This window comes from Xenopus laevis, chromosome 4L, assembly GCF_017654675.1.
Source record: "Xenopus laevis strain J_2021 chromosome 4L, Xenopus_laevis_v10.1, whole genome shotgun sequence".
Taxonomy (NCBI): Eukaryota; Metazoa; Chordata; class Amphibia; order Anura; family Pipidae; genus Xenopus; species Xenopus laevis.
The window spans coordinates 134,881,914-134,897,602 of NC_054377.1; the positions used below are offsets into that span (position 1 = coordinate 134,881,914).

The 15,689-nt window shown below is 42.9% G+C and overlaps 1 protein-coding gene across 1 annotated transcript in view; it reads left to right on the forward strand.

Moving 5' to 3' along the window:
* kbtbd12.L (kelch repeat and BTB (POZ) domain containing 12 L homeolog) overlaps positions 1–7,689 on the forward strand; it is a 64,496-nt gene extending 56,807 nt beyond the window's left edge. The window contains exon 6 of the mRNA XM_018257135.2: positions 6,988–7,689. Coding sequence (XP_018112624.2) covers positions 6,988–7,157 — 170 coding nt within the window. The 3' untranslated portion in view covers positions 7,158–7,689. The remainder of the gene's footprint in view (positions 1–6,987) is intronic.
* Positions 7,690–15,689: the final 8,000 nt, after the last annotated feature.

A 15,689-nucleotide genomic window follows, 5' to 3' on the forward strand; every position in this document is an offset into this window, starting at 1 on the left:
CTACACTTTCCTGTATAATGTGCATCTGTAAGGGTTTCTGTTCGGAGGCTTGGATGTCTTTTTACTGAGGAATCTCTGTTGTAGCTCTGCATTCTGTACTACTGATACCTAGGCCTGAGCAGAAACTAAAGGTGCCATAAACCCTGCCCTTTGCCACTAGATTGACACATGTTACACTATACCCTACCTACAATATCCCCCACTGTCCATTCCAAACATCTTAATTTGGCTGTCACAAAGCAACGAATATTTGTCTGTTTACTTTGCCTTCTCATCCAGTTAGACATACTATCCCTTGGTCACAATCCCATCCTGGAGGCTAATATGCCTACTGCTTCTCAACGGAACCATCTCTCCCTACTATACAAAGCCACACTCCCTTCCCAGAGACCATTATCCCCACTGCTACTATAGGCACCGTCTCTCCCTACTATACCTGCTATCCCACAGTCACACTCCCTTCCCAGAGACTATTATCCACTGTTACTATAGACACCATCTCTCCCTACTATACCTGCTATCCCACAGTCACACTCCCTTCCCAGAGACTATTATCCCACTGTTACTATAGGCACCATCTCTCCCTACTATACCTGCTATCCCACAGTCACACTCCCTTCCCAGAGACTATTATCCCACTATTACTATAGGCACCATCTCTCCCTACTTTACCTGTTATCCCACAGTCACACTCCCTTCCCAGAGACTATTATCCCACTGTTACTATAGACACCATCTCTCCCTACTATACCTGATATCCCACAGTCACACTCCCTTCCCAGAGACTATTATCCCACTGTTACTATAGGCACCATCTCTCCCTACTATACCTGCTATCCCACAGTCACACTCCCTTCCCAGAGACTATTATCCCACTGTTACTATAGGCACCATCTCTTCCTACTATACCTGCTATCCCACAGTCACACTCCCTTCCCAGAGACTATTATCCCACTGTTACTATAGACACCATCTCTCCCTACTATACATGCTATCCCACAGTCACACTCCCTTCCCAGAGACTATTATCCCACTGTTACTACAGACACCATCTCTCCCTACTATACCTGTTATCCCACAGTCACACTCCCTTCCCAGATACTATTATCCCACTGTTACTATAGGCACCATCTCTCCCTACTATACCTGCTATCCCACAGTCACACTCCCTTCCCAGAGACTATTATCCCACTGTTACTACAGACACCATCTCTCCCTACTATACCTGTTATCCCACAGTCACACTCCCTTCCCAGAGACTATTATCCCACTGTTACTACAGACACCATCTCTCCCTACTATACCTGTTATCCCACAGTCACACTCCCTTCCCAGAGACTATTATCCCACTGTTACTATAGGCACCATCTCTTCCTACTATACCTGCTATCCCACAGTCACACTCCCTTCCCAGAGACTATTATCCCACTGTTACTATAGACACCATCTCTCCCTACTATACATGCTATCCCACAGTCACACTCCCTTCCCAGATACTATTATCCCACTGTTACTATAGGCACCATCTCTCCCTACTATACCTGCTATCCCACAGTCACACTCCCTTCCCAGAGACTATTATCTCACTGTTACTACAGACACCATCTCTCCCTACTATACCTGTTATCCCACAGTCACACTCCCTTCCCAGAGACTATTATCCCACTGTTACTACAGACACCATCTCTCCCTACTATACCTGTTATCCCACAGTCACACTCCCTTCCCAGAGACTATTATCCCACTGTTACTATAGGCACCATCTCTTCCTACTATACCTGCTATCCCACAGTCACACTCCCTTCCCAGAGACTATTATCCCACTGTTACTATAGACACCATCTCTCCCTACTATACATGCTATCCCACAGCCACACTCCCTTCCCAGAGACTATTATCCCACTGTTACTACAGACACCATCTCTCCCTACTATACCTGTTATCCCACAGTCACACTCCCTTCCCAGAGACTATTATCCCACTGTTACTATAGGCACCATCTCTCCCTACTATACCTAATATCCCACAGTTACAGTCCAGGAGTCTATTGTGCCTGCTGCTAATGTAAATGCCATTGTGTCATTGCCATGGTAAATATTGGGTGCAATGTTAAGCTCTACTAACAACTGCTTCCCAATTTGTACCTGTCTCGCTTCTCTGGAAGGTATGTTGGACGTGGAAGCAGTCCGGGATTGAATGCACCCTGTATAAGCCAATAAGTAAGTGGTGTGCAGCAAGATAGTATTGTTATTTTGCTTCTCTGGACACCACACTAAAAACAGAAAGTCGATTTTGTGCAAGAAGGAATTAATTTATTCCTCATGTAAACATGAACTAAGGTTTAGAAGGTAAATGATATCATTGTAAATGGCTGGAATAGAAATAACTGCACAATCTGATCTAATTATCTGGAAACTTGGTTTATTAAAGTGCTTTAACATTAAAAGTGGGAACAATTCCAATTCCAAAATCCTTTTATTATCATTTGTTTATTTTACACTGAATATATTACATAGTTCATGGATAAATGTATTAATCTTTGCCTGGAACTGTGCTAAACAGATAAATATTTAATGCAGAGAGTGAATAAACATTTGTGTGAGGCACATTATAAATAAAATTAGGATGAAATATATGTAAACTAAGAACATTTTGGCACAGTAATTGGAATGCAAAACTCCTGAAACCTCCAGTACATTGACTTTAAATCCAGAAACCCTTCAAATGTGCATTTTAAGTCCGTTTATGGCTTCTACTAGAGGTTCCAGGGGTTTTCTATCCAAATAAAAGTAACCGCAGGAGGCGGCATGTAGCAGTTTTTATTTGGTTAAATTGTGCCATTTATTACATGCAGAGCAGGGTGCAAAAAGCAAGAAACAGGTACAATACAATATGTTTTTTATACCATGCTCTACATTTTAGAAATTGTTGAAAAGTCTCTGTAACGGTCGGCACCCAACACCAGAAAATATGCCAAGCACCCTGGTCTCGCCTCGTGCTTCACCTGTAGTGTGACCACCTTTGGCCTCGGGAGGAGCCCTCAGCCACCAGGACTTAAACGAGAGGTGCAAGGCTATAGGTTCTGGATAGGCAGAGGGGCACGACTGTAAAGCAAAGTTTTTGGGCAGAAGGTCGTAGTACAAAGCGTTAGGCAATAGAGTAGTCAGATCAGGCCGGGTCGAGGCAGGCAGAGAATAAACGTAGTCAGGCAGGCAAGGGTCAAACCAGGAAGTCAATCAGAGGGTTAAGCAGAAGAGGTAGTCGGAATTCAGGCAAGGGTCAGGATCCAGAGGTCAGAATAGTCAAAAGCCAGGCAGGGGTCACAACAGGAATCAAACAGGTTCAAAACAGGATTAGCAAAAGCTCAGAAAGCACCAGGAACAAACTCCTATCACGGGCAATGTGTAAAAAAAATTTACTTTTACATTTCGCGCCTTTAAGACTCAAGGAGGCGTGCCTCAAGCGCCCTAGGAAATTGGCGCAGCACACTGTAGAGGCGGGCGTCCCCGTCGACCCCCACGAACCCCACCAGGGTAAGATTTTATTACAGTCTCTTTGCTTCAATAAGAGGGAGGCTTCCACAAACAGTTTCCCAACCTTCCTACAACCCTGCCAATATTTCTGTTTGTTTGCTATGCCTTACATAACATTGACACCAGAGGTACACATTCTGTCTTCATTCTCTCCCCTATTTTTTAGCTTCTAGTAGGAACTTCTGCTTACCACTACTACTAATACTACTACTATTTCCTTACCCTCAGTGGTGGACCTCTATTAGTCCAGGCGGTTGGCCGGAGTCTATAGGAATAAGGGGCTTGGGCTGGACAGGGTTGGAACTGGTGCTGGTTGTGGATGGAGTAGAGCCCCAGACTCATGTTGGTAGATATCTTCTATAAAGTTGACCAAACATGTGAAGATCTGCTAGTTGGACAAGGTCGCCAAACAAGTGGATCTCTCTCCAATATGCTAACCTTGAGGTGGGCGATAGGCTGATCCGATTGTGGGCCCTAGGGCCCAACGATTGGATCATAAGGGGTGGTTGGATTGAGGACCACATCAATGAACTGAAGCAGTCCTCGATCCGACTGGATTTTTAAGCTTGGCCCGACCTACATCTGCCCGACTTATGGACAAATATTGATCGGGGAAGCCCGTCGGAGGGCCCCATAAAGTCGGCAATAAACTGTGACTTAATCTTATATCTGCTCATGTATGGGGCCTTAAGTAATTTACCTTTAGGTATAGCTCTAAGTGTACTTGGATTGTGGAATTTACACATAACAGATTATTTCTGTCAGTAGGTTTCCTGTGTGATTTTACCATTATTGATCTTCATTTGCACAGCCAGGAAATTAAAATACGTCTCAGAATTTCCCACTGTAAAATGGTTTAATATTTTTGAAGGAAGTGTACAAAACTCTTTATTGAACCCTCGTTGAAAGTATTTTATGCAGGCAAAACCTGTAGTCTATTTAGTAGATCATTAGTTTTGTCAAGGCAAGTGGGTATTATAACCACAAGTGGTTGTAGAAAGGTATTTACAAATGTAGTTTAAGAACTGACCCTAGCCCAGATGCTATAGGTCTAACTGGTGGGTTATTAAAAATGTTCTTGGGATTATACCAATATCAAAGGCATCATTAACGGGGGAATGTAATTAAAGTCGGTAACTGAAAAACGATTTGAATGCGATAAGTTATGCCTTTGCGCGAACACATTTTGCTTTGCACTAATTTAATACAGCTTTTGCAAACCCGGAAACTGTTTAGTGACCACTTCCGACAGTGGAAGACCGTTTGCGAATTTTATAGTTTGATTTGTGTAGTTTGCGCAGTAAATGTAATAAAACGTCTTACTGAAAAGGTTCGCAATGCAATAACAGTTTAAGTAACAATATTACATTGCGAGATGTGGATTTTTATACTTACTGGTGCGAATTGTTTTTCTCTTTGCGGCTTTAATTACATTCTCCCCTAAAAGTACTATCCACCAGTCTGTTAATCTGATTGGTGGAGTTTGAATCAATTTTCCCGGGACCTCTAGTTGTTTCAATGCATCATCGATGTATTACACTCAATGTATAATAATGATAACCTGGACTTTATCTGCCTTTTTTTTAATTATAATGTCTGGGTTCCAAGTGCTTTCTTCTCCTGGGTCGTGCAATTAATTGTCCCAGATCTCTTTCACTTCCATTTGACCATCCTTTCAAAAACATCCAGAAATAGTTTTTTTATAGGTGACTAAAAACCTGAAAAGAAACCCTCTGGACTTCCGACTTAACAGAAAAATTTATTTTTAACTTTAGCCGTCTCATAAACTGTCTCGGAAGTCAATCTCCTAGTTCCCAAGTGCACCTTTATATGCAGGTACATCCCTAGTTAAATACCAATAATGCAGCTGCAGAGAGTTGACATGTAGATGTTAATAACCATATTTACCTTCTTTGCCTCCTCCATATGTTGCCAGATATTCACCACTATATTCTTGAGGCAAACCGGGGTAAGGAGAAAGATGACTAATAACCGGTCCGTATGGAGACACAATATAGGCCCTGATATTTCAAGTACACAGAGGCCCAAAACAGCTCCCACAGTCCCATTAAATAGCGACTGTCTATGGCATCTTACAGCAGCCCCTCCACAGAGCCTGGCATCTAGTAGCAATGTCATTTTCAGACCGCAGTCCTGGGTTTCTTACTGAAATGTCCCATTTTTCTCTTTGATCTCCTGCAATGACTCCAGAAATAGATAAAAAGTTTCTGAAACGTAATTAAAATAAGAGGCTTTTTGGCAGATAGCCCAGAAAGTCAGTAGCTGCATATAGTTACTTTTGTAATAGTGATGCGCGGGTCTAGTTTTCCCCACGACCCACACCCGCCTGCCACCTTCCCTCCACCCATGCCTGCCCAAGCCCGACTTCCGGATTCCTTTTATAGACCCGCGCCTACCCGACAATGACATCACAAAAGTGGCAGGGCGAGCAGGTGCACGTCTATAAAAGTTCAACCCGGAAGTCGGAAGCGGGCATTTGGAAGGTCACAGGCAGGGAGAGCAGTCAGAACAGCTCAACCCGCACCCGCCCATGACCCGGAAACGGGGTGTGAGGTCGGCCTGAACCCACGGGTCCCGCGGGTATTGGGCTGGCCCGCACATCACTATTTTGTAACAATTTAAGATAAGCAAAGATAAAATTGTAACTATTTAAGATAAGCGGGTCTCTTGGGAGAACTGAGACTCGTAACTTAAAGGATTAGCAACATCAAAAAAAAATGTTTAAAAAAATTTGTTTGTTTACAAACTAATTTTTTTACAAATATGTTGATGTTACTGGTCCTTAGGGTTGCCACCGTTTCTGAAAAAGTTTACCGGCCTGTGGGGGGGCGGGCACCAAAGGGGGCGGTCCGTGATGCAAAAGGGTTGGTCTGTGATGCCGCAAAAGGGGCGGAGCAACATCACATGATGGGCTGAAGACTGAAAAAATGTAAGCTCTGAGTCAATTGGGGCAGGCCAAGGATTTTTTTTAAGGGTATTACAAATTAAAAATAAATTTGAATTACCAGCCTTGGCAGGTGTTTTACCAGCTATGCCGGTAAAATACCGGCCAGGTGCAACCCTACTGGTCCTTTAAAGGATGATTCCCTTTCATTATCAAAATTCAAACACTTAAAACATTGCACTAAAACTCCCAGAAATGTTTTAGACGTTTCATAACCTGCCACGTTTTGTAAAATGGACATAGGAATTAGGGGGTGTGGCCATAAAATGGGCGTGGCAAAAGTTGTTATCCCTCTTCGTTTTACAACTGCAGAGAGGTTTATAATTGAGGACTGTACGGTGTGCAGGAGTGACCACGAACAGTGCAATGTGATGCAATATAATGTGATCAGATATCAGGACTCAGGGAATGTATCTGTACTTAATTGTACTGTAAATAAATATTGGATATTACATGTTGAATGTGCTTGTGGGTGGCCTTGTTTTGCAGATCGCTATGAAGTCATTACAAAAGAAATCCTGGAGCTGGACCCGTGGGACAACCAGTGGAATGTGGCGTGCGTCAGAGCCCCCATGCACGATTCATACGATGTCTGTCTTGTGGCTCGGCTCAACCCGAGGGACCTAATCCCACCGCCTAGAGACTTGGTGGATACCTGAGCAGGATTTAGAAAGGAAAGAAAGTCTCCTAACTGCCTGTTTAATTGCCTGTGCTGAGCAGTTTGGATTTAATGTTTTATTGCAGAAATCTGCTTGGTAACTGCTATGGGCTGGGGGAATTTGCATTATAGAAAGCAAGGAAATGATAAAGATTATATAAATGTCAGTGTACAGTTTATCTCCCTTCATTAGATTCAGTCCATTAGTCTCCTCTGTCTTACCTGCCAGAAATTAGTCCTGATAAACAGCAGGAAATAGGGGATAAATATGATTTTATTGCCTTTAAGTAAGTGGTAATTGCCTCCAAAGGGTAGTATTTTCAGTATGATGCAGAGCCAATATGCAATTGGACTGGTTTTACGTGGCTTTTTTTTGTTCCTCAGTTTCCCAGTTTGGAATTTTAGCAGCTGGTTGCTAGGGTGCAATTTACCATAGCAACCAAGCAGTGATCTGAATGTGAGAATGGAAAAAGAATAGGAGAGTGTTTGGAGAGAAATATTAAGTAACAAAGCCAATAACACTGTAACCTCACCAGGGTCAGCGACCCCCATTTCAAAACTGGAAAGGTATTCAAAGAGGATTTAAAAAAGACCAGTTGAAAAGTAGCTATAAACACACTTAAGAGTTAACCCCCTTTTAAAAAAAAAAATACTTTCTTTAAACCTTATTTTATTTGGGTGTGTATAATATTTTTCTGTTTGATGCTCCTTAATTCAAAGTGAACTATAGGGTAATGTTTCTTGGTATGTTCCCTGATATGTATGAGTGTGAGCTGCTGTATTGCTTGTCCGATTCAGTTCTCTCATCCTAATGCATTGCAGAGTATTCTACTACAGGTATGAGACCTGTTATCCAGAATGGTCGGGACCTGGGGTTTTCCAGTTATCAGATCTTTATGTAATTTGGATCTTCATACCTTAAAGGGCACCTATCACAGCCAAAATCAAACACATATTAACAATCTGACCAGTACAAGCTAAACACGTTTAATCAAACTACATATACAGTATAGTTTTTTGAAAAAACTGCAGGTTTTAAAAAAATCCCTTACTTTGTCAAATGGGTTCTTTCACCGAGGGAGGCCATATTGAGACTATAAAAGAGACTGTAATATGCAAATTTCAGGAGCATGCTCAGATTGTAACACTGCTTTGAGTGTTCTACCCAGAATGCCTTGTTTAAGTAAACTCCTCCACTAGAATTATCAGTATATTTCCCTATCTTGTCCCCTGCTGGTAAAGTCATTATGCAAATGAAGGGCACACAGTAACTTCCAGCAGGTGGCAGCACTACTGAACAGCAGCTAACACAGGTTTGGCTGATTTGAAAATAGCTTAAGGTGGCCATACACGGGCCGATAAAAGCTGCCGACAGACCGTGTCGGCAGCTTATTGGCCCGTGTATGGGGCCCCCCGACGGGCTTCACCGATCGAGATCTGGCCGAAAGTCGGCCAGATCTCGATCAGATGGGACAGAAAATCCCGTCGGATCGCGGCCGCATCTATTCTATTGATGCGGTCCCGCGATCCGACCGCCCGTTTGGGCATCTTTAGGATCTGATCGTTGGGCCCTAGGGCCCACGATCGGATCAGCCGATATTGCCCACCTCAAGGTGGGCATGTCGGAGGGAGATCCGCTCGTTTGGCGACATCGCGAAACGAGCGGATCTCTCCATGTATGGCCATCTTTAGAAGGGTTGATAAGCAAGCAAGGAATTTCAACTGAGCATGTGCGAGATTTCAGAGCTACAGTTGGCTGGGAAGATATAGGTAGGAGGAGCCAGTGAAATCCAAGATGGCTGCCTCAGCTAGAACTGCAGGGGAGATAGGGGAGATCTTGCAGAAGGAATAGTGAGCTGATCATTTATATTATACAAACAATTCTAACTGTTTTAAAAATCGGATTTCTTGAACTTTCACATAGTGTATTTATTTAGGAAATGATTTTGCTCATGATTGGTGCCCTTTAAGTCTACTAGAAAATCATGTAAATATTAAATAAACCCAATAGGCTGGTTCTGCCTCCAACAAGGATTAATTATATCTCAGTTGGGATCAAGTACAAGCTACTGTTTTATTATTACAGAGAAATCATTTTTAGAAACTTGGATTATTTGGATAAAATGGAGTCTATCGGCGACGGCCTTTCCGTGATTTAGAGCTTCCTGGATAACAGATCCCATACCTGTGCTGCTTAGTCAATGTGCCTGTATCTGAAAGACTTTCTATTGTATTGCTAAGATATTAAACCTGTAGTGTAGTTGTTCTAGTTGCAACTGTATTATACCTTTGTGTGCAGAGATCTGTAGCCCCAGTCTCAATTGTGGTGCATGTGTTTCACTTGACTGGTGTGGACGTGGCCTGAGAGTTAATTGTGAGAAGCGTGTGAGGCCTTAGTGATAACAAATTGTGAGCCATAGGGGCTGAATCTGTGTTACCACAATGTTGCACTGCTGTAAATGGAAAAAAATCCAATAAATATACCTGTGGAGCTGGTGAAACATAACGGAAATCCAATGTTGAGTTATTTATACATATTTATGAAATTCGATTCTAGCCTTGTTAGGACAAGATTTATCCAAGATGTATCATTATCATTGTTATTACAATTCTTTATATAGTGTGACATATTCCACAGCACATCAGTCGCTGCTGCAGTGGAGCTTACAATCTTATGTCCCTGTCATATTCACACACACACTAGGGTCAATATTATGAGCAGCCAATGAACCTGCCTGTATGGAAAGTGAAAGGAAACAGGAGTACCCAGAAGAAACCCCACACAGACGTAGAAAGAACATACCTAGGGGCACATTTACTTAGCTCGAGTGAAGGATTAGAATGAAAGAAAATTAGAATTTCGACCATCGAATTGGCTACTTTGACCTTCGACTACGACTTCGGCTTTCCTAGCAATTTCTGATCGAAGGAAAATCGTTCGATCGATGGATTAAAATCCTTCAACGATTTCTCCTTCGATCAAACTAAATGTGGTAAATCCTTCGACTTTGCTATTCGAAGTCGAATAGTTTTACTTCGATGGTCGAATATCGAGGGTTTATTAACCCTCGATATTTGACCCATAGTAAATGTGCCCCCTAAACTCCCTGGACTAGGGGCATATTCACTAATGGGCGAATTTTCGCCAGCGACCTCTTTGCCACACTTCACGCCACTTCACCAGGCGCAAATTTGTAACCAATACACAAATTCACTAAAATGCAAAGTTGCAGCTCAGCAGATGAACAATGGTGAATTTTCACTAGCGTTACTTTGGCAGTGCGAGTATTTCATAGAGAATTTTCGCTAGCGTTAATTTCTGCCTATTGCAACTTCATTAGCACTCTTACGCTTAATCTAAATTTGAATAGGGCAGGTACATATAGGTCGTATGGACATCTTTATTAGTAATGTTGGTGCAAATGCTTGAAGTGCCTACTTTTTAATACAAATGTCAAAGGAACCATAATAAAGACATAAAAGATCCTCAAATGCCCTAGACATAAACCCACCCTGAAACAAATGTGGCATGCGCCTCAAATGTCTGGGAAAAAAATGTTAACAAGAAAATCTTTAATAGTTATTCCCTTTGAAGGCAATCCCGCTTTAAAAAAGTAAAAGTCGCCAGCGTTTTTTACAACTTTTATGAATTTCCGGCATACAGGATATGATGTCATTGACATAAGATTAAGGAAGCTGTAGCTTCAGTTTGCCTGGTCTGAGGTGGCGAAGGAAACTCTGATTTCACTGTGAGGCACCCCAAGGCCTCAGGGATGCACACACACCCCCCCCCGCGCGCAGCGAGAGCACGTATGCGCCATTGGGCAGGAGAACTCGGAGTTCCCAATGTAGATTAGAATGTGGCAGGGCGAGATGCCGCCCCTAAAATTTCACCGCCCTAGGCCTGGGCCTTTGTGGCCTCGGCACAAATGCGGGTCTGTCTGGCGAAAGAGGTAACGTTCAGTAAAATCTACATTTTAGTGAATTTGCAGAGTAACGACCGTTCGCCAGAGAGAAAAGTCGCCTGGAGAGATTACAAACAAGTGGACTGATTTGTCTGATCTGATCGTTGGTAAGTGATAGAAACAAATATTTGGAAAAAGCAGGGCCGACCAGCACTCAAACGGATCCACAGGACCAAGGAAAATAGTTAAAAAAATATATTTTATTTATACAAAGTTAAAAGTGTATATTTGCATCTCCATCCGCCCTACGCGTTTCGCACCCAATCAGGGCACTAAGTCATGGGCTTAGTTCTGAGAGCCCATGACTAAGTGCCCTGAGTGGGTGTGAAACGTCCTGTGGATCCGTTTGAGTGCCGGTCGGCCCTGCTCTTTCCAAATATTTGTTGCCGTACCGCTCTGCTGCGGGTCTGGGGCTGGAGCACCCGGACCACATTTACTATTCGGTGAGTAATTTACAATTTATTCTGGTGCACCACCTTCTTCCCAATTTTTGAAGTGACAGAATCATACAGAGGAGCCTACAGGCCCATCAGATGAGGATTGCATTAACATGCTGATGTGGTCCTAAACGGACAAGAAAATCAAACCTACCCAATTGATAGCTGGCCAATTTTCGGGCAGATATTGGGTAGGCAGGCCCGTTGGTGGGTCCCATACATTGGCCAATAAGCTGCCAACTCAGGCTAGGAGGACCTGGTCAGCTTGTGTATCGCACTGCAAACCACTGGGTCGCCTTGCTGCACTTATCTGGCAGAGGAACAGAATTTCACAAATCAGTGTGATGCAAAGCAAAGTTTTGATTCATTCAAGTCTGGAGAAAACCATCCTCAATTGATGAATTTTAAATGCTCTCTAGGTCCTCCTCTTGTTCCCTACAGAGATGGGAGGCATGCGTACTTGCTCATCGTATTTCTCCTTTAAGGGTGAGGCCACAACTTTAGCAATTCATTCAGAATAAAAAAAAACCCTGGCCAGTCGGCCCAGTATTACTGAAGGAGCTGCTGTCTTGTGCACAGTACTGATTAACTCCGTGTGAATGAAGATATTTAAAAGTAAAATTAAATAGCAGAGTAGAACCCAGGGCTATGTATATGATTCTCAACATACAGGGTTCTGGTGCCTCTAGTTTGGCAATTCCCTAATCACTTCCATTTAGTCTGCTATCCACTTCTGATTCATACTGCATATTCCTAATAAATTCACTGAGATAAAGCAGAAACTCTGAAGCCTTTAAATGACCAAAACACAGGATGTCGCAACAACTCCTATCTCTAATGCAGAGAGCAGAATAAGGCTGCTATGAACGGCTGGTGTTATTTCAGAAATAATATTGAACCATCTTTGAGTAAAGTAGATTTCTCACATGGCAGTGGTGTAATGTTTTTGGTGCCCCAAGGCTAGTATTAAGACACACACAGTCAATAAGAACAAGTCGTTTGACATCTTTCTTGCTGCTGCCAATTGGACTGGTCTGCCAGTACCAGAGGATCTTTGGGTGGGCCCCCAGCCAAGGACAATTCCCATCAGCAGGGCCGGCCTTAGGCCTATTGGACCAATTGGGCCCAATAGGGCCCCGCATCTCTGGGGGCCCCGCACCAGAGGGCAGCACAGATAGTATTTCCCCCAGCACATGATGCTGCCTGGCCTGCCCCCAACTTTGAGAGTCCAGCCCATCCCCAAATCCATAGGTCCAGCCCACCCCCAACTATGATAAGCCAGCCTATGCCCCAACTCCATAGGTCTAGCCCGCCCCCAACTCTCATAGGCCCAGCTTTCCTCCAACTTTGATAGGCCCTGCCTCCCCCCAATCCAACCAAGCCTGCCCCCAAGCTGAATCGGCCCAGCCTGCCCCAAACTAATTGGTCCAGTCCACTCTCCTATTTCCTCCCTCTCTCTCTTACCCTGTGTGCCCCTATTATGTGCCCCTATTTCATCCCTCTCATTCTCTTACCTTGTCTGCCCCTTTCCTTTCTATTTTGTGCCTGTATGCCCTTATTTTCCTAAATACTTGGTGTGTCAGTAGCCAGCAACACTTTGGCTAGGGGCCCCACCAACATGGTCCCAATTGGGCCCCACATTTGATAGGACCAGCCCTTCCCATCAGTGCTGATTTAGTATGCATGGTTGTTCCTATACACAGCACTCTTTATGTACACAATATATACAACCTTTCTTACCCATGAGCAACATTCAGATATAAAAAGAGTTGGAGAGCAACGCAAGAATGAAAAGTGTTCCTGGGTGGTGCCAAATAAGGGCTGTGATTGGTTATTTGATCACCCCTATATGGACTGGCAGCCTACAGGAGACTCTGTTTGGCAATACATCTGGTTTTTATACAACCAAAACTTACCTCCAAGCCTGGAATTCAAAAAAAAGCATCTGCTTTCAGGCCACTGGGAGCAACATCCAAGGGGTTGGTGAGCAATATGTTGCTTATGAGCCACTGAGCTATAGTAAAAATCCATCGAGCCAATGATCATGCTTGTAAATGTATATTTTCATTGTCAACCTTTGATAAATGTATGCTGCAGGGCCCTTCTAGTTGGCTTTTTGCTAGACCTGTCCCTGAATTTTCCAATGATCTGGTAACCCTATAATAAATGTTAATTAGAATTGATCTTTAATTATGGCTACCCATCTTGTTTTATACTCAGTTAAGCTTGAACCTCCATTTTTTCCTGTTCATATGTATATTTTTGTAATAATAAGATCAGTTTGACACCCACAGTCCAATAGGACTGTATTTAGGTCTGGAACCACCCTCAGATTGGCAGCTGGGGGGTTTATTTTATTTTGAAAACATTTTTCAAATATATAGATACCCGAGGGCCACATACCCAAAGCTGCCATCCTAGGCACAGGCCTTTGGGTACCTATATATAAATACAAACCTGCTAGCCACGACTCCTGCACCTAGACTTCAATGACTTGACTGTCTTCTTAATCTTTCCTCTTAATTATCGATCCATCAAGTCGTCCCACCACTAAGCTTAAACCAGTAAATAAATCATAAATGGACTTTATACCAATTTGTTGCACTTAATTTTCTTCAATTGCTCCCATCCAGCTGTGGAGCAAATACGTGCGTAAACACTGTAATGATCCTGAGCATTAAGGATAAGAAGGACATTGGTTTATTGATTTGGTGTTTCTTGCTCTTGCTTATCACCCTTCCCTCCATAATGAGTTTAATTATCCTGTTTTTCATTTATGCTGTGCACTTTAGGGTGGGCATTCCCATCGGCAGGTTAAAAGCAGACTAATAATCAATATCTGACTGGCTGTGATCACACAGAGCTGGGAGCAAATATGATTTGTAATAATGGTTCTTAAATGGGTAGCGACAAACAAGCAGAAGCCTAATCAGGATTATAATATTTATATGTTTATCAGTTCATTTTTGCTTCAGGTAAATGTTTCTGGTCCTAGGGTTTTGGATGCAGAAGGAAAAGATAGATCTGATGACAGAACATTTTGTTAATTGACCTTCATACCGTGCATATTTCTCAGTATCATCACTATCATTCTATTCATCTATCCAGGGAGTTGTATTTCACAGCAACAGGGGCTTGAGTTTATTAACTCTGTTAAACAGAAGGGCTGTCCTGCCATTGCCCTCAGTGGTGGTGGAACCAGGGCCAAATCTCATTCCTATAGCTCTTGAATGTCTGTGTTTTAACAGAACCTAAAGGACCACAAGTTGGACCTTTTATGGGATTTACACTGTGTAAAGAATCTTGTATTTATAGAGCCGGCATTAAAAAGCTGTGTCATTATAAAACTCGTGTAATACCTGCATTATGTCGGGAACCAGAACTAGAAACCAGTTACATACAAATAAAAAAATAGTTGACAGCAGCACAATTCTCCAATAAAAGGCTTTATTTAGGGACGCACTGAATCCAGGATTCGGCCTTTTTCAGCAGGATTCGGATTCGGCCGAATCCTTCTGACTGGCCGAACCAATTCCGAATCCTAATTTGCATATGCAAATTATGGGCGGGGAGGGAAATTGCATGACTTTTTGTCAGAAAACAAGGAAGTAAAAAATGTTTTCCCCTTCCCACCCCTAATTTTAATATGCAAATTAGGGTTCGGATTCGGTTCGGTATTCGGGCGAATCTTTGATAAAGGATTCGGGGGTTCGGCCGAATCCAAAAAAGTGGATTTGGTGCATCCTTAGTTTTATTAGAGTGCATTAAAAAGGGAGGCAAGGCCAGCGGCTTATGTTTTTCGGTTACTTCCACCCTTGGTGGACTATCATACTGCTGCCACTGTCTTTCTATTTGTAGGTATTGGAAGCTGTGGGACACCAAGGAATGTACAGCTCCTTATCCAGCAGGAGGTGGTAAGCTGGGAGAATTTAATATAAATCAGTTAAAGAAGCAGTTACCCTTGTAGACAGAGAACTAACAGGTACAAAATTGCACCCTTGGTGCCATTCAATGAAGCAGAGAAACCAACCTGGTTAGAATGAGAAGAGCTAAATGCTCAATGCAAGACATGCACAGGGTTATTAATCAAGGTCCGAATCTATCTCAGTACTTCTAATATCCAACTCAGAG